The 24,378-nt window shown below is 37.0% G+C and overlaps 1 protein-coding gene across 1 annotated transcript; it reads left to right on the top strand.

Moving 5' to 3' along the window:
• The first annotated feature begins 173 nt into the window (after positions 1–173).
• On the top strand, positions 174–18,643 carry LOC121384233 (zinc phosphodiesterase ELAC protein 1-like). The gene is given in 10 exon segments (XM_041514520.1): positions 174–309; positions 1,486–1,634; positions 2,628–2,743; positions 6,079–6,290; positions 9,177–9,235; positions 9,945–10,047; positions 11,526–11,625; positions 12,483–12,663; positions 14,960–15,054; positions 16,623–18,643. Coding segments are annotated over 9 exon segments (1,062 nt in total). The 5' UTR covers positions 174–309; positions 1,486–1,555; the 3' UTR covers positions 16,740–18,643.
• Positions 18,644–24,378: the final 5,735 nt, after the last annotated feature.

Genomic DNA, 24,378 nt, shown 5'->3' with positions numbered 1-24,378 from the left:
AAATAGACAAATCAATTTTTTTTTTAAACCCCCCCAAAACATGAAATAAAGCTTTACAGAGACAGAAATATTCGGTCTATTATTTAAGCTGCTTGACATTTACTAAAAGACAGGATATCACTTACCATGATTTTTCATATACTAGTATAAGTCATGGAATAGAAAAAGAACCTAACTTTACACAGAGGGGTCCGTTCCACGACCAAGATAAATAGGACGGTGCTCTTCACAGAGACGAGGAGATACATGTGTCTTGTTTGATGTCAAAATGTTGAGAAATGCCATAATTCGTCAGATATTCCCAGAAAGGTAAGGTGTTCATTGAAATTGTCAGATAATACAAAGTACGATTTAATAAAGTACACCATTATATAGTGTGTTAAAATCGTTTATTGTCAAAAAGGGCATTGATAACAGGCCCGTACGCAGAAATTTATGTGGGGTGGGGGGGTGTGTGTGGGGTGGGGGTGCGTAATCGACGGCCCAAAGGCCCGGAGTTGCTAAGGGGTCCGGAGGCATGCCCCCCCCCCCCCCCCCCCGAAATGTTTTTAAATCTAGAATGCAGGAGATGCATTTTCTTGCATTCTGGGAAGTAAATTTAAAATGTTTCTTTGCCTCAATTCACATCATCGGACTATTTTAATTTTGTTTACACATCCACGGACGGACCTCGGCAGACTATGGGGGGGGGGGGGGTGGAGGTGCGTATGCACCCCCCCCCCCCCCCCCCACGTACGGGCCTGGATAAAGCAAAGATAATAACTGGCGTAAGAGCCATGGGCCATGATGGGGGTGGAGGGCAAACAGGCATGTGTCCCCACGTTCCTCGACCCAGTAGCAACATGGAATGATGGATGGTTTTGGAAAAATATCCTCCCGGTCCCCCCCCCCCAAACAATAATCCCTCGCCCTAACCCTAACTAAAAATTATAAGGGGGGGGGGACCAAGTGAATATTATACTGTGTGTGCCGCCACCCCCCCCTTTTGCCACCTTCCTGTGCATGCAACTGATAATTGAAAACTAATTTAAGCTGCAATTTCCGAGTCCAGTCATGATATTAAACAAGCTGTTGAGTTTGCTGTGTGACCACACGGGTTCCTTTCGCATAGGGTTGTCAGGTATCTTTGTGTAGTGTTGGTACTGGTTAACATGTAAGTTTAATGTTACAGAATAATCAAACTAAAGGTCTGTGGCATTAGGTTTAGGAAAATATTTGTATTTTTGATACAGTAGCAGGCGACTATTAGGTTGTTGTATTTCGCGCATCTGTTACATAGAGTCCCCTCTAGCTCTACCCTACAAGAAATAATCAAAAGGGAGGGCTAGAGGTGACTTGAGTTGTGTCTTGAGCTGAGTCACTAATAGATGTTTTAATGACTAAAATTTTCATTTGATGGCTTTAGAATCAAAACAAAATGTTGAACCCTGGTAATATCTGTAGTATGTGCAGCAGTTAAATTTGTTCTACTATTTTCCTTTCTAGAAAGTGTAGATCTGCTCATTGGTGGTTTGACTGATCCAGCCTCTGCCAACATTAGAGGAGATCATCCGTGATGGAGATCACGTTTCTTGGAACAGCATCTGCTTATCCAACTCCTTCTAGAGGGGTCTCGTGCATCGCACTGAGGAATGGTAGGAAGTTATGGTACCCAAGACCTCACCATTTTAACTTTAAGGAAAGCTATCACTCAAGCTCCCCATCACTCATCTTAAACTAGTTCAAAGATAATAATATTTAACTCCCCTTGGCATATGAATTTACGGTATATGGTGTCAGTGTGATAATAAATATTATTTTGAATGGCTCTTTATAATCTTCTTCTTCACCTTACACTCAGACAGGGACCCCAGTGGCTCGAACAAAAGCTGCTGTATTCCGTAGGTTCTCCATGGGGCCAAAGAGTTTCTCCTTCAGGGGTTCATCTGAAGGCCCTAAGTTAGGAGAATAATTAATTACTACCCTTAGTTGTTTTTACGCCATAGTCTAAACCAGTACATGTGGAAACTAGGGCGTCAGAGGTCCAAACCTCCATTAAAAAGAGGTAGAATCTTGTATATATATATAAACATTTGTAAATTCAGTATGTTATACTGTATATGTATAAATTCCAAGAAAATGTGAAGTATGTTATTATTGTAAAACAGTAAATGCTCAAATGATTAAATAAAATTATTTGAACTTTGAAATTAATATTTAAAAATTAATGTTTGTATTGTTAAAGTTAAAGTTTATTTTGTTTAACAATCCCACTAGAGCACATCAATTGATTTATTAATCATTATCATCAGCTATTGGATGTCAAGCATTTGATAATGTTAACATAGTTTTAGAGTGGAAACCTGCTACATTTTTTCATTAGTAGCAATGGATCTTTTATATGTACCATCCTACAGACAGGATAACACATACCACAGCCTTTGATATACCAGTTGTGGTGCATTGGTTAGAGCGAGAAATAGCCTAATGGGGCCCACCAATGGGGATCGATTCTAGACCGACAGCACATCATGCGAGAGCTTTACCACTGGGTTAAGTCCCGCCCTTAATGTTTGTATGTGAAGACAATAAGTAACTAAAAAAATTTGTTTTGTGTTTTGAGATCCTATTATTTTGCTTTGTTTCAGATGACTGGTGTTGGCTATTTGACTGTGGAGAAGGATCACAGATACAGTTGATGAAGAGCCCACTGAAACCTGGGAAAATTGGCAAAATATTCATTTCACATCTCCATGGTGACCATGTATGTTTAAAACCATGCTGTGAAATTACATGTGTAATGCCTATCCCATGACTTAATGGCTAACCAAAAAACAGGAAGAAAGAAATAAAAAAGAATTCACTTGAATAAAAAAGTATTATATATATATATACTGAACAAAAAAAGAAACTTCCGATTTGTACATATTGTATTTGTTGTGTTAAAGAATTCATTGTGTAATGAAATTATATAGGTAGTATTAGCCTTGAGCTGTATTATCAGGATTCATGAATTTTATCGATTATGTTTGCACTGTTAATCGTCGACAACATGAAATTCAGTTTGCACGTGCATGCATGGTTCGACATGTCCCGTGTAGTATTCGGTCAATTTGTTTTACTTGTCTTACTGACATTGTTGTCAAGTGGACGAAAACGCTTCAAAATTTGTAAAAAACCAAAAAAAAAACAAGTTTTTTTACATTGTAGCATTTTTAGTATGCCAAGAATACCCAATAATTTACGCGAACGGGTGATTGGCATGCTTGGTGCTGGCATGTCAACAGAAGACATTGCAAGGCATGTTGGGAGTTCTAGTCGAGCGATACGAAATCTTCGCAACGACAGAAAGCACCAACGACTTGCCACTTCATGTACGTCCGCGTGTTACAGCGTGTGGTCAAGACCGCTATATCATGAACACGCATTTGCGCAATCGATTCCAAACTGCCACTGCTACTGCTGCTATCACACCTGGGCTTCATAATAACCGAATCAGTGGGCAAACTGTTCGTAATCGTCTGCGGGAGAACGGTTTACATGCACGACGTCCTTACGTCGGATGCGTTTTAACGCAACGTCATCATCTAAATCGTCTTAATTGGGCACGTGTACACACTCGTTGGATACGGCAACGCTGGAATATCGTTCTTTTTTCGGATGAATCCAGATTTTCTTTACAACGTGGTGATGGCAGGGTGCGCGTCTACCTTAGGAGAAATGAACGCTATGCTGACTGTTGTGTTCTTGAACGAGATCGGTTTGGGGTGGGGGGTTCTGTCATGGTCTGGGCAGCCATTGCTCATGGTTATCGTTCACCACTAGTCGTCATTGATGGCAATTTAAATGCTCAACGTTACCGCGATGACATTCTCGCTCATCACGTCATTACTCTGTTCCATAACAACGCCAACATCTCGATTTTTCAGCATGATAATGCCACCTTTCATACAGCTAGAGACACTGTAAATTTTATTAGGACAAATAACATTGATTTCATTGATGACTGGCCCACTAAAAGTCCTGATCTCAACCCCATCGAGCATGTCTGGGATAGTCTGGACAGACGATTGAGGCGTCGTCCAAACACACCCGCTAACGTCAACAAACTTCGTCAAGCGCTCATTCAGGAATGGAACAATATTCCACAGGCAGAAATCAACACTTTAGTCAATTCTGTGTGCCTGTGATGCACTGCAGTGGTCAATTCAAGAGGTGGTCATACCTGTTATTAAGTGGGTGTTTTTATTTTTAGCCCCTACCACACTTGGTCAAAATTTCTCCCAGTTTCTGTTAACCTATGGCCATGATTTTTTCACCAAAGGATGCATCATGGAACACTCTTTTAAACACATATATAACAATTATTCCCCCGGTTTGTTTTCATCAAGTTATGTTCAAGCAAAGTTAGCGGAAGTTTCTTATTTTGTTCAATATATATATAAATAAAATATAATATATATTAGCGGAAAAAAGTTTCTGTGCATCATTAAAATCTCAGTAATATTTATTTTAAAAAAAACTATCAAAACATTTTGTTTGCCATACATGTATTATTTATCTCTTAAAAGTACAGTGGACTTGTCTTGACTTCTGAACCTAAAGTGTAGTCTACACCATGCTTGGTGTATCATTGATGACATAACATGACAATATATTATTGAACTGTCGTGGTCATGTTTTTTGTAATCAAACCATTAATTGACCTTAATTCAGAGATACCATCAGTGGGCCCATTGCGCTAGTTCTTGTTCTAGCCAGTGCACAAAGGCTGTGGTATGTGCTATCCTGTCTTTGGGATGGTGCATATAAAAGATCCCTTGCTACTAATGAAAAAATATAGCGGGTTTCCTTTCTAAGACTACATGTATATGCCAACATTACTAAATGTTTGACATCCAATAGCCAATGATGAATAAATCAATGTGCTCTAATGGTGTCATTAAACAAAACAAACTTAATTCAGGGATGTTTCAGACTTGTTGTTTCCAAATGATTCCGTAGGAATACTAGCATGGTATAGACATTTTGCAAACGTGACTTCACACATAGGCTCCCATTATACTGAAGATCTCTAGTACTCTAATTGTTGATAACATCTCTGTAGATACTGTATGGTGTTCTGATAAGCACTAATGAACACCACAAAGTCTGGCAACTATGTCTTTGTCATTCCAACTTCAAGCATACCAATCGCTTGAAGATTTCCATTGCATTGCAGGATCGAACCACCTCGGTGGATCCATTCATGTGATTGATCTTTTTCTCGTTCCAACCAGTGGACCACAACTGGACAAAGGCTGTGGTGTGTGCTTTCCTGTATGTGGGGAAAGTGCATATAAAAGATCCCTTGCTGCATTAGAAAAAATTTAGCAGGTTTCGTCTGATGACTACGAGTCAGAATTACCAAATGTTTGACATCCAATAGCCGATGATTAATTAATCAATGTACTTTGGTGTCGTTAAACAGCACAACCTTTGTCACCGTGACAGAGTACTTATGAAGAAAAAAAAGTATTAAAAAAGCCGATGATTAATTAATCGATGTGCTCCATTGGTGTTGTTAAACCTGCGCTTGTGGTGGGTCCTACCGACAATAAAATGTGCGGAGCTTCAAGCCAGAGATAATGATCATGTGATCTAAGTCTAGCGACAAGGTCACAAAACAAACTTTCTTTGTCCATTTTCTGAGAGGTGTGACATTATGTTGATGTCAATTTGATACCAACAAAAGTGTTCTTTCTGAGTGATAATAAGATATACAATTAGTTTGCAGTCCAATAATAATAAAAATGACATCAAACAGGATTATGTGACCCGAAATGCACAAAAGGCAAGTTGTGCGCATAAAGCGTGATAAAGCGTGAATAGCATGTGCAATTGACAGAACACCTATGGAATAGCGAAGGGAATGGTTACCCAATAATTTTCAGAAATTTTCATGACCAGATTGTAGTAAAAGCAGTTCTGTATACATTCATTTGGTGCACAGGTCGGAAATTTTTTCTGCCAGTATACATGTATGTATCTCTATGCTTCTAAGTCAGCGAAAATGAAACCTGTCTATATTTTGTACAAAATGTTTAATCTCATTTGCAGGTTTTTGGCTTGCCTGGTTTGATGTGTACCATCAGTCAGAACAACGCTCGCATTGAGCCAGTGGAGTTGTATGGACCGGTGGGTTTGAGGAAATTTCTCAGAGTGTCCCTTGAACTCTCCCGATCAGAGTTGGGCTTCGACTACATTGTCCATGAGATGCAGACAGTTGATCAGCAGCTACCCGAAGGTTGGAAGGTGATGACAGAATTATTGTAGTTGTTTACATTGAGAGTTTTGTCCTGGTACATTTTAATTCAGAATTATTTTTCCAGTAATTTTTTTTTTTTTAAGAATTACCTCTGCTTCACACACACCCTCCTGAGCCTGGAGTAACACTAAGTGTATTTTGAGACTGGTCTCTGATTCATAGTGTCAGGACCTTCAGATCAATAACTGTGTGTTGAGGGGGTGGGTTGGGGTGGAGGAAAGGGGGGGGGGGCAATCTCTAGTAGGTGGTACACAAGCCATTTTTTTAACAACAAAGTACATTTTCTTTATTGTGTAAATAGATTTCCTTTCAGATTTCCTCAGGGTACTTGTTAATGTTATTGACACAGGGTACTTGTTAATGTTATTGACACAGGGTACTTGTTAATGACATACTGACACAGGGTACTTGTTAATGTTATTGACACAGGGTACTTGTTAATGTTATTGACACAGGGTACTTGTTAATGTTATTGACACAGGGTACTTGTTAATGTTATTGACACAGGGTACTTGTTAATGTTATTGACACAGGGTACTTGTTAATGTTATTGACACAGGGTACTTGTTAATGTTATTGACACAGGGTACTTGTTAATGTTATTGACACAGGGTACTTGTTAATGTTATTGACACAGGGTACTTGTTAATGTTATTGACACAGGGTACTTGTTAATGTTATTGACACAGTACTTGTTAATGTTATTGACACAGGGTACTTGTTAATGTTATTGACACAGGGTACTTGTTATTTCAGTACTTGTTAATGTTATTGACACAGGGTACTTGTTAATGTTATTGACAAAGGGTACTTGTTAATGTACTTGTTAATGTATTGACACAGGGTACTTGTTAATGGACACAGGGTACTTGTTAATGTTATTGACACAGGGTACTTGTTAATGGTATTGACACAGGGTACTTGTTAATGGTATTGACACAGGGTACTTGTTAATGTTATTGACACAGGGTACTTGTTAATGTTATTGACACAGGGTACTTGTTAATGTTATTGACACAGGGTACTTGTTAATGTTATTGACACAGGGTACTTGTTAATGTTATTGACACAGGGTACTTGTTAATGAATGGTATTGACACAGGGTACTTGTTAATGGTATTGACACAGGGTACTTGTTAATGAATGGTATTGACACAGGGTACTACTTGTTAATGATTGACACAGGTACTTGTTAATGGTATTGACACAGGGTACTTGTTAATGTTATTGACACAGGGTACTTGTTAATGTTATTGACACAGGGTACTTGTTAATGAATGGTATTGACACAGGGTACTTGTTAATGGTATTGACACAGGGTACTTGTTAATGAATGGTATTGACACAGGGTACTTGTTAATGGTATTGACACAGGGTACTTGTTAATGTTATTGACACAGGGTACTTGTTAATGTTATTGACACAGGGTACTTGTTAATGGTATTGACACAGGGTACTTGTTAATGGTATTGACACAGGGTACTTGTTAATGTTATTGACACAGGGTACTTGTTAATGTTATTGACACAGGGTACTTGTTTGACACAGGGTAATGTTATTGACACAGGGTACTTGTTAATGTTATTGACACAGGGTACTTGTTAATGGTATTGACACAGGGTACTTGTTAATGTATTGACACAGGGTTTGTTAATGGTATTGACACACTTGTTAATGGTATTGACACAGGGTACTTGTTAATGGTATTGACACAGGGTACTTGTTAATGGTATTGACACAGGGTACTTGTTACACAGGGTACTTGTTAATGTTATTGACACAGGGTACTTGTTAATGTTATTGACACAGGGTACTTGTTAATGGTATTGACACAGGGTACTTGTTAATGGTATTGACACAGGGTACTTGTTAATGTTATTGACACAGGGTACTTGTATTGAACAGGGTACTTGTTAATGGTATTGACACAGGGTAATGTTATTGACACAGGGTACTTGTTAATGTTATTGACACAGGGTACTTGACATTGACACAGGTACTTGTTAATGTTATTGACACAGGGTACTTGTTAATGGTATTGACACAGGGTACTTGTTAATGGTATTGACACAGGGTACTTGTTAATGGTATTGACACAGGGTACTTGTTAATGGTATTGACACAGGGTACTTGTTAATGGTATTGACACAGGGTACTTGTTAATGGTATTGACACAGGGTACTTGTTAATGGTATTGACACAGGGTACTTGTTAATGTTATTGACACAGGGTACTTGTTAATGTTATTGACACAGGGTACTTGTTAATGACACAGGGTATTGACACAGGGTACTTGTTAATGTTATTGACACAGGGTACTTGTTAATGGTATTGACACAGGGTACTTGTTAATGGTATTGACAATGGTATTGACACAGGGTACTTGTTAATGGTATTGACACAGGGTACTTGTTAATGGTATTGACACAGGGTACTTGTTAATGGTATTGACACAGGGTACTTGTTAATGTTATTGACAAAGGGTACTTGTTAATGGTATTGACAAAGGGTACTTGTTAATGGTATTGACACAGGGTACTTGTTAATGGTATTGACACAGGGTACTTGTTAATGGTATTGACACAGGGTACTTGTTAATGGTATTGACACAGGGTACTTGTTAATGTTATTGACACAGGGTACTTGTTAATGTTATTGACACAGGGTACTTGTTAATGTTATTGACAAAGGGTACTTGTTAATGTTATTGACAAAGGGATCTGATATCAGGTGAGCAATCACATGAAGTTTTAAATGAAATTGATTAAACATTTTATTGCAAGGCGATCAATTTGAATCTCACCTGAAACTATCCATATGAGTGTAGAGGGTAATGGGAGTGATCAGTCACCTTTTATAATGAAGACTGTTAACTTCAGCACAATAACAGCTTTTATCCAATAGCTGACCCATGATATCTATGTATAAAGCCATGTGATAATTTAGTGTATTAACCCGGTCAATAATGGTATGCAAATTTAAAGGTATATGCAAATTTGCAAGGTCTCTATGTAATAATGTGTTGCTGTGAATGGGTCATTTGTTTACAAGCCAACAAGACCTGCATACCTAAGCGTAATGTTTTCATAACATTTAGTTAAAATGTGTGACATCAAACTTAATTTGTGCTAATCGTGGTGACGTCATATTGCCGATGGAGGTGACTTCAGTACTGTGATTTACTAAAAATATAATTTAATTGTTATTTTAGAAATGTTATAGTATAAACAGAATTCGCTACTCATGTTTTTTAATATGTAAAATATAAACCTTGTCTACTTAACTGGTATTTGTCTAGGCAGAGCCTCAACAAATACCGATTAACATCGACTTTGTTGATTGAGGCGACTTCAGTACTGTGATTTACTCAAAATCAAATTAAAATGTTATTTTAGAAATGTTATAAACAGAATTCGCTACTCATGTTCTTTAATATGTAAATTATCAACCTCGTCTAGTTAATTGGTATTTGTCTCAGCAGAGCCTCGACAAATACCGATTAAAATAGACTGTTGATATTTTCCATATTACAAAAATACTCGTGTCGAATCCTCTATACATGTATCTGCTGTTAAATAACCACCTATATGTTAATTTCAAAATGTAAAGAGATTTCCATTTGGTTGAGATTGTACTGTCATGGTCACGTCATGTCGACTTCACAGGTTTGAAGACAATAAGGTGACGGTTATTGGCATCTGGCTCAAACATCGGATACCATCGTTTGGATTTGTGATAGAAGAAAAACCTCATCCAGGAAAGTGAGTGAATATTACTTGTTAGTAACAATAGTATGCAAAATCTATACATCTCTTTATGTAGTGATGAAAATTTGCATACGGGTTAGGAACCATATTCACAAATCATTGTTAACTACATTTACCGTATTTGTTTTCTATTTAAAAAAAAAAAGTTTGTTTAGAAAGTGGGTCATAGTAAGGACCAAAAAAAGTGATTTCTTTATATATATTTTTCAAACTATCATTTGTAAAATTTGTAAATAAAACCATTTATGTTTGCATTATGTGCAAAATTACAAAATCCACGGTTGAAAAACAATTCATATAATTACTGGGTGTTTAAAATGTGCATAAATATTTGTATATACCTTTACCTTGATCCATATATATTAATATAATATATGTTTATAAAGCCATTCAATTATGCGATATAATTTGTATTGGTTTAATGCTAAATGATTCTGTGCAACACATTAATTTGCAAATAACGATTTATTCTATAAAATGGTATGCAATTAAGTGGATTCATCAGTACTATAACTATTTAATTTTCTGCGTAAAATAGATACCAAAAACTTGTAAATGTATACCTGCTCTGCTGACATAAATTTAAAGTTATGATTGATTTCAAATTTTGGCTCAAGATGAACCTGACGTACATGTACATGTATGTAATATGTTACACTCATTAGATCTGTGCGACCTAAATACAAACATACACAGTCAGGCATACTCATTTATTAGGATTTCATATAGAGTGGGACTAATTAACAGATGGTCAGACTAGCAAATCATCTCTGTTTGTTTAGTTTGTTAACATTTTATCAATTATTTAAATAGTAATTCTTAACATAAAAGTGTACCACCAGGGAAACCTGTTGTTGATGTATAATAAATGTTTTTCATTTAAATAGTAACTGGTCAAGTGCTCGCTTGATGCGCGGTAGGTCTAGGATTGACTCCCGTCAGTTCCAGCCAGTATTTCTCATTCCAGCCTGTGTACCACGATTGGTATATCAAAGGCCATGGTATGTGCTATTCTGTCTGTGGGATGGTACATATAAAAGATCCCTTGCTACTAATGAAAAAATGTAGCGGGTTTCCTCTCTGAAACTCTCATGTCAAATTACCAAATGTTTGACATCCAGTAGCCGATGATTAATAAATCAATGTGCGCTAGTGGTGTCGTTAAAGAAAACAAACCTTTTTTGGTGATTGTTGGGCACATGTCATATTGTTTTTCAGACTGGATGTTCAAGCTGATAAAGATAAAGGTGTTGACGTGTAATGAATGATTTCATTTAAACAGTAACCCTGGTGTTTTTCAGACTGGATGTTCAAGCTGCTAAAGATAAAGTTTGTTGGTGTATAGTGAATATTTTTTTATTTAAACAGTAACTCTAGTGTTTTTCAGACTGGATGTTCAAGCTGCTAAAGATAAAGGTGTTGGTGTATAGTGAATGTTTTTTTATTTAAACAGTAACTCTGGTGTATTTCAGACTGGATGTTCAAGCTGCTAAAGATAAAGGTGTACCACCAGGAAAACTCTTTGGCAAACTCAAATCTGGAGAAACTGTTAAACTTGAAAATGGAACTGAGGTGACAGATTTCATAGTGTTAATTTTATTTATCTTTTAAGTCTTAGAAATGATCAAATGTGGAGATTAGTGTTAACAGAAAAAAAACTAAATTAAAGGAGACTTTATACATCAGGTAATATGATTTGTTGCATTTGGTATAATTATGTTTGGCCAATAATGGTCCCAGTGACAAAAGTTCAATGAATTCGACGGCATAATGTTAACAGTCTAATTTGCTCATGCACTAACATTAACTCTGTAGTAATTGTATAAAATTGTATTTAGAGAATAAATAACAATAAATATCTGTCTCGAGTGAATGAATGTTGTAAACCCGAGCCTTTGGCAAGGGTTTTACAACATTCATTCATGAGGAACAGATAATTCGTAACTCCTCGTAGCGAGTTAGTTATTCTCTTTATTACTCATTGTCATTATAACTGATTATTGATGTAAACATTTCTCTGCAGTCTACAACAAAACCATCAGCCATTACGTCATATAATCTTATGCGCATTACATGACGTAATGTAAGTGACGTCATAGCATAATGGTGTGTTTTTTTACCATCAAATGTTTACAGTACAAAATAATAATTATTTTCATATATTACTGAAGCCGCTGCTTATGAAAATATAATATTTCATGTTTACAAAACAAACGAGTCAATTTTTATCTGTAAATCTTTGTAGATCATATAACGTATGTGTAATCTGACTCATGAATGGAAACATTATATGAATGAAAGTGAAGTTCCGGCCATGGCAAGCAACCAACCAAACATCGTGATTTTTAAGCCAGCCAATCAGTGGCTGTAGAAACAGTCTGCAGAGATCGAAAAAATATTACCTGTATATTTGAGTTTCATGATTACAGGTAAAATCTGAAGATGTTCTTGGACCCCCTCGCCCTGGTCGTAAGGTCGTCATTCTCGGAGACACGAGTGACTCATCACAGCTCCTCAGTGTGGGCCAGGGAGCGGATGTATTGATACACGAAGCCACTGTCGAAGGTTCCATGGAAGGAAAAGCTCGGGAGAATGGACATTCCACACCAGGTTAATATCTGCATATATATACCATGGTTAATACAATAAAGTCTTGTCATTTACTAAGCTGACTGCTAGAGCAAAAGAAAAGTAAGTCACATGATCAAATGTGGGTACCTGGGATACAGTGCAAGAATATAGTCATTTGATTGACTGTTTGGAACAGTCCATTAGGTGGGGGTATTTACACAGGTAAAATGTCAAGTTAAGTATTCTGAAAAGAGAAGAAACACTCAAAAGTTTCCCTCATTTTCTTGTTAGTATTTTCAAAACATTTATTCTACAAGTTACCCATAATATCCATGTTATAATCCCATTTTATGTTTTGGTGTATTATCCTATTTAATATACATATTGCTGACAAAAAGGTCATAATTATTTACAAGCTGGCAAGACCTATACATCAGAGTGCAATGCCATTGGTTTGATAAAATTAAGTTACATTGCAGGATGTCAAACTATATTTGTGCTATTCATGATGACATATTTACGATGAAGGCAACTTCAGAATTGTGATTTACTAAATGTAGCTCGTATTTTGACAAATTCTCTATTTCTCCTTGTATTTGACTCACTGACAGATTGGTAGGCCCATTGGGCTATTTCTCGTTCCAGCCAGTGCACCACAACTGGTATATCAAAGGCTGTGGTATGTGTTATCCTGTCTGTGGGATGGTGCATATAAAAGATCCCTTGCTAATGGAAAAATGTAGCGGGTTTCCTCTCTAAGACTATTTGTCACAATTACCAAATGTTTGACATCCAATAGCCAATGATTAATAAATCAATGTGCTCTAGTGGTGTCATTGAACAAAACAAACACTGACAGATTAGTTATTTTAGATAGATATTTTTTGTGGACTGATTGTATGACTCTTATTTATGAATAATATCTGAGTGATCCATTTTGAATGGGATCACATGACTACTGAAGTTTCTTACAAGATTACAACTGCTGGACGTTACTACACCCAAAGCCCATTTACTTTAATGTCAGTTGTCATATATCTCTAATAAACTGGCACCGTATAACTATTTCTTTTAAAGGGACACACCCTAGTTACGGCTAGTTGTTAACCATTACGGCGTTGTTTTTCGCTATTAAACCCATTTTTTCACAAATAAAATTGCACTTTACTTACCATTTATTATTTAGAATATACATTTTCATTCACCTGAAGTGTTTTTTGGTAATCCTGGTTTTTGTAATACCACAAAATGCATTTTTCGTATTTCTTAAAAACGGACGCACGTTTGAGAAAAAAATGTTGAGCAGACAAGGTCTAATCTATTTTTAGACGGATATTTCCATTTTAATGTCACAGACGTTGGTATACCACGTGACCGTTATCATTTTGGTTCGGTTTGTTTTCTCGTGCACGGTTCGCGCAATCAACATCCGATTTGTTGTTGTTCATTTGTGAGATTTTTCTTCACAGTTCATGAACATTTTCAGTAACAATAAAATTCAGACAAGTAAGTGTCTCAATACAAAACGTTACAAACCCTTAAAGCCAATAATTTTGCTAAGTCTTACGATATCTGGAGAGGGGATACAACCAGGACAGAACAGTTGGAACATGTCCAGGAGAGGTGAAAAGAACGCACCCCAAGTCTGTGCGCACTCTGTGAAATTTGTCGTGACGTAGGCATTGTTGTGCTTCAAGCGACATCTACCGGTGACATCAGAATACTAACTTTCAAAATTATTTCAAGCAATTGGGACATGGGGATTCCCATGGTATTTATCGATATAAAACCTGCTTTTTCACTATTTTTGATAAAAACGTCATCTAAGTGTGTTACAGGTTTGTAGATTAACCAAATTATAATTTATTTTCGCTGGATGGAACTAGGGTGTGCGGCTTTAAAACTACTATTAATATCTGTTGTGAACAACATGCAACCCGGCCTAGGTGGCGTCGTGGTTAGGCCATCAGTCTACAGGCTGGTAGGTACTGGGTTCGGATCCCAGTCGAGACATAGGATTTTTAATCCAGATACCGACTCCAAACTCCGAGAGTGCTCCGCAAGGCTCAATGGGTAGGTGTAAACCACTTACACTGATCAGTGATCCATAACTGGTTCAACAAAGGCCATGGTTTGTGCTGTCCTGCCTGTGGGAAGCGCAAATAAAAGATCCCTTGCTGCTAATTGGAAAGAGTAGCCCATGTAGTGGCGAAAGCGGGTTTCCTCTCAAAATCTGTGTGGTCCATAACCATGTCTGATGCCATATAACTGTAAATAAAATGTGTTGAGTGTGTCGTTAAATTTTTTTATTTTTATTTTTTTATTATTATTTCAGCAATGGCAGCAACAGTTTGCCGAGATATTGGAGCGAAGCAGTTGATTTTAACACACTTCAGTCAGCGATATAAGCCACTGTCAGCCGAAGTTAAGGTAATAATAGCCTAAGGTTAAGGTAATAATAAAGACCTGGAAGACTTGTTCATGTTCAATTTCAGTCTTGATTTCGATGCTTTTATCCAATTACATTTCAAGCACACTGTCCTGGGCACATACCGTGGCTGTCAGGACAGTGGGTTATTGATTAGTTGCTAGTGAGAGAGAAGCTAGTGGTGTGGTCTTACACCTTCCTATTGTGCAGTTGAAACCAACTTTGTGTAGAAGCCAGTACCAGGATACGAACTCAGTACCTATCTGCCTTACGGACTGATGGCTTAACAGTACACTATGGTGGCCAGTTGGAAGACCATTTATTGAGGGATTATTTTCAATTCAGGAATGTATGCAGGAATTTATACAGGGAGGTTTAGACTGTGGTGAAAGAAGTTTCTAAGGGGTCGAGACATGCTTGTCTGGAAAATATATTTTAAAAAAGTAAGTTCACTTGAGCGGTGGGGTGGTTGGGAAATCACCTGCCTCGGTGGTGTTGTGGTTAAGGTATCGGACGTAAGGCTGGTAGGTACAGTGTTTGCAGCCCGGTACTGGCTCTCACGCAGAGCACGTTTTAATGACTCCGTGGGGGTAGGTGTAAGACCACTACACCTTCTTCTCTCACACTAACCACTAACAACTAACCCACTATTCTGGACAGACAGCCCAGATAGCTGAGGTGTGTGCCCAGCACAGTGTGCTTGAACCTTAATTGGATATAAGCATGAAAATAAGTTGAAATGAATGAATTGGAGCTCAACCCCTGAAACCTACCCCTGTGCCTGTAATCATGTAACAATATTTGATTCTTGATGTACAGCGTTCACCTTATGCGCGATCGATCTAGGATCGATTCCCTTCAGTGGGCCCATTGGGCTATTTCTCATTCCAGCCAGTGCTTCACAACTGGTGTTACAAAGGCCGTGGTATGTACCATCCTGTCTGTGGGATGGTGCATGTAAAAGATCCCTTGCTGCTAATCGAAAAGAGTAGCCCATGAAGTGACGACAGTGGGTTTCCTCTCTCAGTATCTGTGTGGTACTTAACCTATGTGTGACGCAATATAACCGTAAATAAAATGTGTTGAGTGTGTTGTTAAATAAAACATTTCCTTCCTTCCTTCCATGATGTACAATACAATAAGTCCACTGTTCTCGTAGGATAGTGTGTACCTTTATAAAAGCTCATTCCTTGTTGTTAACAGAAAAATAGCATGCCTGTTATTTACATTCGTCCATTACTGGCTAATCACTTACAAACTAAGATGTTAAAATCAAGTATACATGGGGTTTTTCCCCCTCAAGAAATATCTTGAACATATGAATATGCCCATTTTCAAGGGGTTTTTTCACTTCAATTTTGTTTATCATTTTTATAAGAAGCCTAATTTATGCCTCTCTGAATTCTAAATATTTTCAGTTTTGAAAAGGCATCTAAAATAAACAAAATCAGTGTTTAAGTTCTCTTCACTTTTATTTAGCTAAACTTTAAATATTTTTTTTTTTTTTTTTTTTTTTTCAAACCCAGTGTATGTATTCATATCAAATAATTTTCCTTTTGATAATTTTCAGAAAGGGGAGGATTCAGTTCGTGTTTTGTTGGATGAAGCTGAAGATATTTTAGGAAAGAATTCTGTGATCTGTGCCGAGGACTTTACAACATATACAGTTCCAATGAAGAGTTCTTGATTTTTATTGTGCAGTTTAGTTATACACTTATTATGAAACAATAAAGATATTTCTTAAACTATTTATCAAAGATGGGTCATCTCAGGTCACCAAGTACAAAGATATATAGAGGGTAACTTTATAATGAAGTAACAAAGTAACATAAAATAAAAAAATGTTTTGCCAAGTTGTAATTAAATATGTTACACATGTTTTTGTTTCCAATAAATGCTATTTCAATTTTATAAAACAAATTTAAAAATTCTACATTAAACTGCAGCCATGTGGGTGACACACTGAAAATTATTACATTTTTTTTGTTTTTTTAAGTTTTAAACATTTAGCATATATTTTTTGTAAGATGCTCTGTGGTACTTACACAAACAAAAATGTAGGAATATTACTTCTGACTTATAAGGAATAAAACATATGCATCAAAATAAATTGAAACTGAAAAGCTCATAATTAACAATTTTATTACAAAGTTAACCTATAAGTAGCACAATGTAGTTACATGAAGAAAAATGGTAGGATTTCGTTGTATGATTGTCACAAACAAGTTGGAACATTTCTTTAAGCACACAAGTTATTATTTATCAGCATGTGGATGTGCAGTAAAAATCAAAGTACAGTGAAACCTGTCCTAGCGGCCACCTGTAATCGGTGGTCACCTGCCGTAATTGGCCACTTTTTTTCCCTCCTAAACTATTTTTAATGTAAATGCACTCATAATAAGCTGTCACCTGTCTAACGCAGCCAGCGGCCATATAAATCGGATCCCAAATCACTACAATACCTGTATTAAGCAGCCACAGTAGATGTTTACTATTGTATAAAAAGGATATTTTAACAATAGTGACAAGGTGCAGCAAATAATGGATCTTCACACCTTCAAGAGTACTAGTACCCATTCAGTCCCAACATCTCTAATGTGTATCATTTAAAAAAGTTTGACCCTGGAACACATCTAATTGCCTCTTGGTAGGCTAAGCTTGATGTGTGTAGATTCACTTGCTATGACAATACACCACATGAAGTAGTAATTAAATATTTAAAGAAAAAGAAAACAAACCTGTTCAGAATTTTTTTATTAATACATTCCAGCAACACCTTATTTCTGAATGTGATAACATAGTGATTTATAGTAATCTATGGACCACACATTCATTAATTAGGAGTACAGATGGTAAAAGAAAGAAACAACAACATATCTTATAAAGACTGTGTGTATGTATGTATGTATGTATGTGGCAAACTGTAATCAGAGGCCACCTGTCTTAAGTGGTCGCTTTTCTCTACTCCATTGTGTGTGAACGCTTGGACAGTTTGTAAGTTTGATACACTGAGATTTTCAGTTTCAATAGATCACAAGTTGATTTTTTAACCCATATGCATCCTGATCTGACCTGATCTTTTGAGATTCCACATATTTATAAAATGTAACTTTAATTCATCATGTTGTAAGTATCGTTATAATATTGCACATAGTTTGCAGTGGCGGATCCAAAATATCCATTTGGGGTGGGGAGGGCAGTGACATGAGGTGGAATGCCAAGGGAACATTGGGGGAGGTTTGGAGGGGGAATGAAAATTAATATATAAAAAAATAACTGTCGCAAAATTTAGGGGAGGCTGCCCCCCCCCCCCCCCCGATCCACCTCTGGTTTGTGTAAAATATTGAGGCCAGTAGGAACCATAACTGGAATGGGTGAGGAAGTGGAAAAATACAAGCCAGATTTTTATCTTTATTATAGACAAAAAAAAAGAGGCGAAAACCCATGCATATTAATTCTCAAATCTTAAAGGCATCATGATTGGTATTGTGTGTTATGATGAAGATTTTATTAATATATATATATTTCTTTATACTGATGTTGAAATATGTTTACAGCACAGGTTTATTTTAAATAAATTATTTTAAAATCTGTTTGATCTTGAAGATTCACCATTTTAATAGTATAGGAGGATTAGTTGATGCATTGTCAGTGGTTTAATTCTTGTATTACAAGGAGATGCAGATTTCTTGTTCATTATTGTCTAGAGATGTTGAATATGTGCTGTATTCGCCATTCTCATGAAAACCCTTGAGAATATTTTCAAACCTGCACACGCATGTTGCCAAAGGTCCACATTTTTTTTAATCAAATACAAATAACGTTACGTAACCGTTTTGATTTTGTTTGTTTATTTTGGGTGGGTTTTTTTAGCCATTGTTTGTCCCATCATGAGGAATTTGCACCCTCTCCTCCATTAAAAATATTGCATACGGGCCTGTTAAAGTCCATAAAAGTTGATCGTGTTTATTTATTCGTCAAAGTAGGCGCGTATCCATTAATATTTGCAAGGGTGGGGTCTATACGCAACTACTTAAATGGATGTTTTATATTGGCGATGAATGCACGTTAAAATAAGTGGGAAAAACTTTTCTTTCGTCGTGAACGGGAGGAAGGGGTTAGGTCCCAGACGCTTTTGACCCCCCCCCCCCCCCCCCCCATTCTGGAATCGCACCTGCAAAGATTGTCTTTTTTTTGCTTTTTTTTTGGTACTGGTCAAATTTTGTTTCTTTCTAATCCAAAATGGGGGCTGTTCGACCACTGGAAAGTTACTGGACTGGTGGTGGAATGGTCATCTGGAACTAGTCGTTACAGTCGGGCAATGTCGTGTGACAGGCTACACTAGTGGTCACAGGGAGACCCGTCTCCTGTAGAAAGTTGATAGATAGATAACTAGTTTAACGTGCTCATATACCACTAGGGTTGAAATGGGCAGAATTTTTAAAATAGCAATTAGTAAAAAGTTAATAGAATTAAAATTTAAAAAAAAATGAAAAAAAAGTTACAAGCCAAAAATAAAAAGAATTGACTGCTCAGCCGAATATTTATATAATTTAGAGCATTTTAGAAGGACAGTTCAAAAATAAGAGAAAGAAGGGGATCAGACTATTTAATAATATTAAAGAAAAAAGAAAGTAATTTCGACATAAAATTTTTAACGACGGTCTAAGTCCGATCTATATGTCCACGTGAGTGACCTCGCTAAGGTCGTTAGGGTGCACAGCTTATAGGGACGAGATGGGTTGCATCCCGTCAAGAAAACCCCTAGATTGACAGTCATTAGACATTGAAGGTGTAGTGCTGTGCTGAAATACAGATCTTGAGAGGTCGGATCCGTCTGAACGAGAGAGAGTATCAGATTAGGGTATAGTCCAGTCTTCATAGGTTGGTATAGTGGTGCGGACGGGCCCGACTCCGGAGGATACGAGATGGTATCAATATAAAACAAAGTAAAGTCTAGTCAAGAGTTGTAGGGGCCGACCCCGCTTCCTATTTCTTCTTAGAGTGGGGCGGTCAATCTTCCAGTGCTGCTAGTACAGGCTCGGACATGTAGAGACTAAACGCGAACAACCGTGGTGTTCTGCAGAATGTCCATCATACGAGTCACGGAAAAACAGGTCTACATAGTCAGCAGGAGAAATGACGTGGAGGCGAGGAATCTCGTTAAAAAAGAATCCATCCTAGTGGTGCAGGCTATCAAAACGAGAAACGTTCAATCAGTTCCAATGGCCGTATACATCCCAGTAGAAAACTCCATTTCGCTGACAAAAAAAGAAGGAAAAAAAGGAGGATTCCCAAGTCAAGCACATGAAAGTACGTGCAGTATGCACCAGCGAAACAAACACGGCCTACCGCGTCGAGCTCCAGACTGGGAATGTAGAAAGTTGAATAGTTAAAAGTTTGTTTTGTTTAACGACATCACTAGAGCACATTGATTTATTAATCATCGGCTATTGGATGTCAAACATTTGGTAATTTTGACAGTCAACTGATTGGGTTTTTCTCGTTCCAACCAGTGCACCACAGCTGGTCAAAGGCCGTCGTATGTGTTTTCCTGTCTATGGCAAAGTGCACATAAAAGATCCCTTGCTGCATTAGAAAAATGTAGCGGGTTTCCTCTGATGCCGACGTGTCAGAATTATCAAATGTTTGACATCCAATAGCCGATGATTAATTAATCAATGTGCTTTGGTGTCGTTAAACAACACAACCTTTGTCGCTGTGACAGAGCATTTATGAAGAAACAAAAGTATTAAAAAAGTGTTTTATTATTATTATTATTATTATTTCAATCCCCCTGTAACGTTACATAACGTTTGGACATAAACCCACCCACAAAACGAGCGTTACGTAATATTTGAATGGCCCGTGATGTAAGGCCTTTAACACCGAAGCGAGAGAAAGGCAAAATACCAACGCATCGAGGTAAGCTATTTTTCGTTTTCTCTGGTGCAGATTTATGTTATGCTATTACTAGCTAGGTAATTTGCTAATAAAATCCATTCGTCAGAAGGCCATTTGAAATGGTAAATCATAAATAATACACAAATTATAACGTTTGCTCATCTTCACTTTCACGATGGTGTCGGCTCGGGACGTAGAAAATCCTATTTTGTGTAGTACCGGTTTGCCGAATTATGAATGTCCCGGAAAGTAGAAGGAACTAATTGGTTTACATGTTCTGCATTGCAGTGTGAGCCTAGTTCATAAAAATAAACTCGAATGTAAATGCACGTCAGTAATGTGCATTTACATTCGAGTTTATTTTTATGAACTAAGTGTGAGCCGTGTTTTCTTTACCAACGAAATGAGAAGCGTTTATATTCTAGCATTACTGTTCGAGGTAGCAATTGAGCAGGCGCTTGTGTGTGTTTTCTTTTCCTTTATTGTTATTTCTTCTTTTTCTCCTCAGTTTTGTTTTATTTTGCTTCTATTGGTCTCTACAGTTTTAAAGGATTACTGTCCTGGGTAGTATTGTATATCTGCTCACAACTACGGAAAATGTTTTGCGTTAAAAATGAATCGTGGAACTGAATTATGGAAACAATTAATGTGTTACTGAAGTTTGAATAAATTGGATAGTTTGTTGTATTAACATATAAAAATTAACAAACAGACAGACATAGATACAGAGAGACAGACACACAGACTGACTACGGACGGACAGACAAATTTACACCAGAGCCGTTAAAACTTAGGTTGGGAGCCGATATTATTGTATATCATTTTAAAATGTATTTTATTTATCTTATTGTTATGCTATTGGTCAGCTCCTGCCTTGTTACCTAGCTTTGTGTTTTTAACTTCCAAGCTGACATTCTCTATTTTATACCTTACTGGTTATATGCCAAGCACTTTGTTTGTTTATTCTCCTGAGGAAGTTGGTTTTTACACTAACGAAACGTCGAATATTTTAAATATTTTTATGTAATTTAAAATTTTAAGGTGGTTTCAGTGGAAACATATATTTTTATATGTACTTTTTTAATTTTATTTATTGGTAATACCAACAACATAACCACAATCTAATTAAATTAGCTCCACTATTACACGTAGATCTAACAGCAGCCCGTTGGAACTCATGTCCAGTTGACCTTTCATTCGACCAATCAAAACCTTACTTGCAAAATCATGCCAGTGATTTGAAAACAATTTGAAAACATTCGGGGTTATGCCGAGGGTATACGAAATGATTCGGTTGAATTATTACGAGGTATGCCAGAAACTAATTTCAATATAAAAGTTTATATAAAATTCGTTTCAAGACGAAAAAACCCCCAAAAACTATGATGGTATAGCCATAAAATCTATTTATACTAGTATACAATCCAAAGTTTATTACTGCACTTTCCCCCTGTTCTTTCAATGTTGAAATAGACCAACAAGTTCGCCTATTGCATAAATAATCTCGCCCGATATTTTTAGAATTTGTATGCTCCCAAATAACGCTATAAAAGGCGAAATGTAATGGATCGATATTTAAATTGTTATTTATAGATGAAATGTCACCTGGACATGGTAGTCCACGCAATGCTGTTAGATCTACTGGTAGACCAGTAGAGCTAATTTTAATCAGATTGAACATAACCAGTGACTAAAGCGCTCACTTTATGCGCGGTCGGTTTAGGACCGATCCCCGTCGGTGGCCCTATTGGGCTATTTCTCGTTCCAGCCAGTGCTCCACAACTGGTGTAACAAAGGTCGTGGTATGTACTATCCTGTCTGTGGGAGGGTGCATATAAAAGATCCCTTGCTTCTTATGAAGTGGCGACAGCGGGTTTCTTCTCTCTATATGTATGGTCCTTAACCATATGTCTGACGCCATATAACCGTAAATAAAATGTGCTGAGTGCGTCGCTAAATAAAACATTTCCTTCCATAACCAGCGACATGAATTCTTAGTGCTAATAACTGCACTGTGGTCCAGAATAGTTCGTTGTTACCTTTTGACTGCACACACCGTCAACCAGGTAAAAGGGCAATTAAGGAGTTCCGGGACGTAGATAGATCCTAATTGGTGCACATCAACAAGTCCCGCGACGTAGAATTCATTTTAGGACCATTTATACTTCCCGGGCCATAACCTTCACGATACCCCGACAAAAAAGGTCAGTTTACTAAATTATCGTAGTGACATTTGATCCAAAAAGTTGCATATTAATGATCCTTTGACTATATCAAACACATTCTGTAAGTTGTGCAACTGAAAATTAAGTTTTTTTCGTTGTATTTCTTAAAAGCCAAACATTGCGGTGTACTGCGAATTGAGATTGTACTGCATGTTGCAATTTAGCAAATATTCATTGTTCTGCACATTGATTCATTTGAAAATGAAAATAGTATGAAAATGTATCTAATCGATATTCAAAGACTATGCATACTAAACAGTGGTAATTGAGATTAAAGGCATATATATTAATAGTTACAAAACATGTTAATTCCACGTATGACTGTATGAAAAGGTGCAAAGATGTATAGGTGGCATATACTGTGAAGTACATTATTAAACGTTTCCTGAAATAATCTTCATTCATAGCTAGCATATTTTCCAGATATTTAAGGCATCAAAGTAGAAAAAAAAGTAAAGTTTGTTTTATTTAACGACGCCGCTAGAGCACATTGATTTTTTATCTTATCATCGGCTATTGGATGTCAAACATATGGTCATTCTGACACTGTTTTTAGAGGAAACCCGCTGTCGCCACATAGGCTACTCTTTTTACGACAGGCAGCAAGGGATCTTTTATTTGCGCTTCCCACAGGCAGGATAGCACAAACCATGGCCTTTGTTGAACCAGTTATGGATCACTGGTCGGTGCAAGTTGTTTACACCTACCCATTGAGCCTTGCGGAGCACTCACTCAGGATTTGGAGTCGGTATCTCGATTAAAAATCCCATGCCTCGACTGGGATCCGAACCCAGTACCTACCAGCCTGTAGACCGATGGCCTGCCACGACGCCACCGAGGCCGGTCATCAAAGTAGAAGAAAATGTTTTTAAAATGTCTAATATTATCATATATAAATACATACAAACATACATACACACATAAATATACTACTTAAAAGAATTTAAGGGTCAAAAATTTATAACCAAATAAGTTTCAGAGTGTATTAGATTGATGATGTAAACTACACCAAAATTTTTATTTATTGTTCCATATTTACAAAAAAACACAAATAAACGTCACTGTATACAAGAAAGTCACATGACATGCTGTCAAAGTTGAAGGTTGTCAAACATAAATTTTACACATTAGAACATTCGTTTAATAGTGTGTAAATCCACCCCTGGCGCGAATACACTCGACACATCGTTGCCTCAT

Source organism: Gigantopelta aegis, chromosome 10 (assembly GCF_016097555.1).
Source record: "Gigantopelta aegis isolate Gae_Host chromosome 10, Gae_host_genome, whole genome shotgun sequence".
In the NCBI taxonomy this organism is placed as follows: Eukaryota; Metazoa; Mollusca; class Gastropoda; order Neomphalida; family Peltospiridae; genus Gigantopelta; species Gigantopelta aegis.
The sequence above is the reverse complement of the archived record's forward strand: the minus strand, read 5'-3'. Positions and strand labels throughout refer to the sequence as shown.